This window comes from Morone saxatilis, unplaced genomic scaffold (assembly GCF_004916995.1).
Source record: "Morone saxatilis isolate NCDOM2014 unplaced genomic scaffold, NCSU_SB_2.0 Contig10, whole genome shotgun sequence".
NCBI classification, from domain to species: domain Eukaryota; kingdom Metazoa; phylum Chordata; class Actinopteri; family Moronidae; genus Morone; species Morone saxatilis.
Genome location: NW_023339652.1, coordinates 5,773,227 through 5,775,348, shown reverse-complemented (window position 1 = coordinate 5,775,348; position 2,122 = coordinate 5,773,227). Strand labels below are relative to the sequence as shown.

Below are 2,122 nucleotides of genomic sequence, written 5' to 3'. Positions count from 1 at the left end.
TAAATGTATTTATTTCTATCTCGAATTGATGTGTCTTATTGCTTTTTAGATTTATTGTGTACCTGTCTATTCATATAATGACATTTTTTATTGTTTTAATGTAAAATAAATACTTTTAACTGGGTTTATATGTTTTTTTCCCCTTTTAATGTAGTTTTTTGTTTGACATGTTGAGTTATTTATGTACTAAATTTATTTATTTCTATCTCGAGTTGATGTGTCTCATTGCTTTTTATATTTATTGTTTCCCTGTACGTAACTGTATTTATATAATGACATTTTTTATTGTTTTAATTTAAAATAAATACTTTTAACTGAGTTTATATGTTTTTTTCCCCTTTTAATGTCGTTTTTTGTTTGAAATGTTGAGTTATTTATGTATCCGTATTTATTTCTATGTCGAATTGATGTGTCTTATTGCTTTTTAGATTTATTGTGTCCCTGTACTTAACTGTTTATTCCTATAACGGCATTTTTAATTGTTTTAATGTAAAATAAATACTTTTAACTGCCCCCAAAACTATTATCTAACGTTATAATCATATGGTTGCAGCCACAACTCCTTAACATAAAACAATGGCAACCAAATTAGATTAGTTTTTTTATGGAGAAAGCAAAAATACAGCTAAAATTGGACGGATTTATGGATATATAGCCATGTAAACAAATTGCTATGTCTATTTATTTATATATAAATTGATTATTGATTTTTTTCTGCTTTATGAAATTCACATATGATGCCATAATTGTGTAGCACGAATAAAAGGTCCAACTAATGGAGAAAACTCACACACACTCTTTGCATATAGAGTTACACATGTTCAACCTTTACGACCCCAAATGACCGAACGAAATACAGTAACTATCAATTTTAATTTAATGTTTACTTTAAAAAATATTTGCAGGGAAAACTAAACAGCAAATACAGCTGAAGTCAAAGGGAAACTGTGCAGAGCAGAACAGAAGAGGGCGTTGTGTTTCATAGACTGCAGCAAATGTGATCCGAGGAAGGAGGGGATTAATATCAGCATTTGATGAGGGACATAATATTACATCTACTTGGAAAGAAATCAAGTATCGTTTAATTTAAAAATAACAAGAAAAATCGAGATAAATAGGTTTTATTTATTTATTTATTTATTTTCCTGCTGCGCTACACTCAAGTCCCGCAGGTGGCGGTAATGCGCCTACAAGCTGATTTGCCAACCGCTATTAAAAACAATGAAGAAGACGACGACTTAAGCCAATTAGCGCAGAGGAACGAACGGACGTCACATTCTCCGTCCAATCACAGCGCTCGTTGCTCGGAGGTCGTTTATTGACAAGCGGAGAAGGTGACTCCTCGGCGAGCAGGGGCAAATAGTTCCTACAGAAAAAAAACTCAACATTTACCCCGAAAGAGAGCTGGTTTTGCGGGGAGAGCGACCATGTCTTCTTTGGGAAGGGCGTTGGGAGTCCTTCGAGCCGGAACCCTGCTCATGAGCCGCGGTCCACAAAGAATAACGAGCAGAAAGTAAGTACAGTCAGGACCGATAGCATGTTAGCTCCTGCGTTAGCACTTTATATAGTCCACATTATCTAACATTGACTCACATTGTGTGTTTGTGTTTGTGTGTGTGTGTGTTAAGGGCTGGCGGTGGACCCCCCAATAAGCTGCTATACAGGGAGTGTCCAGACATAACGGCGAAGCAGAGGTTTGATTCCGAGCTGCTCGGCGGGTTCATGTGGTTCTGGATCCTCTGGCACTTGTGGCACGACACTGATGCAGTCACGGTGAGTGGACGTGTTGTGTGCAGTCCAGCTGACACTGCAGCTTGTTTGTCGTGAGGTAAAATGTGACAGAAAACAGCGTAATGATGAAGCCTTGTTGAGAGACTAAAGAAGGCCAACGCAATCTTGTTCTACAGGTTTGTTTGGTGCAGAAAAGTAACGATATCGTGGTTTTAGTCGTTATTTTAAGGGGGAATTAAATTAGTAATGCATAAATAGTGAGCCATATCTAGTGGATGTTCAGATCAGATCTAAAATAGGATCCTGGAAAGTTGCTGCACTCAATAAATCTCTATACAGTTCTCTACATTCATTTTATTTCATTTAATTTACTTTTATTCTTACCTCTACT

General features: G+C 36.3%; 1 protein-coding gene across 2 annotated transcripts in view; it reads left to right on the top strand.

Annotated features, from left to right (window-relative positions):
• The first annotated feature begins 1,271 nt into the window (after positions 1-1,271).
• Positions 1,272-2,122, top strand: part of ndufb2 (NADH:ubiquinone oxidoreductase subunit B2) — a 2,467-nt gene continuing 1,616 nt past the window's right edge. For both annotated transcript variants that reach the window (XM_035676003.1, XM_035676011.1), the window contains exons 1-2: positions 1,272-1,513; positions 1,629-1,773. In XM_035676003.1, the coding sequence (XP_035531896.1) occupies positions 1,428-1,513; positions 1,629-1,773 (231 nt within the window). In that variant the 5' untranslated portion in view covers positions 1,272-1,427. The remainder of the gene's footprint in view (positions 1,514-1,628; positions 1,774-2,122) is intronic.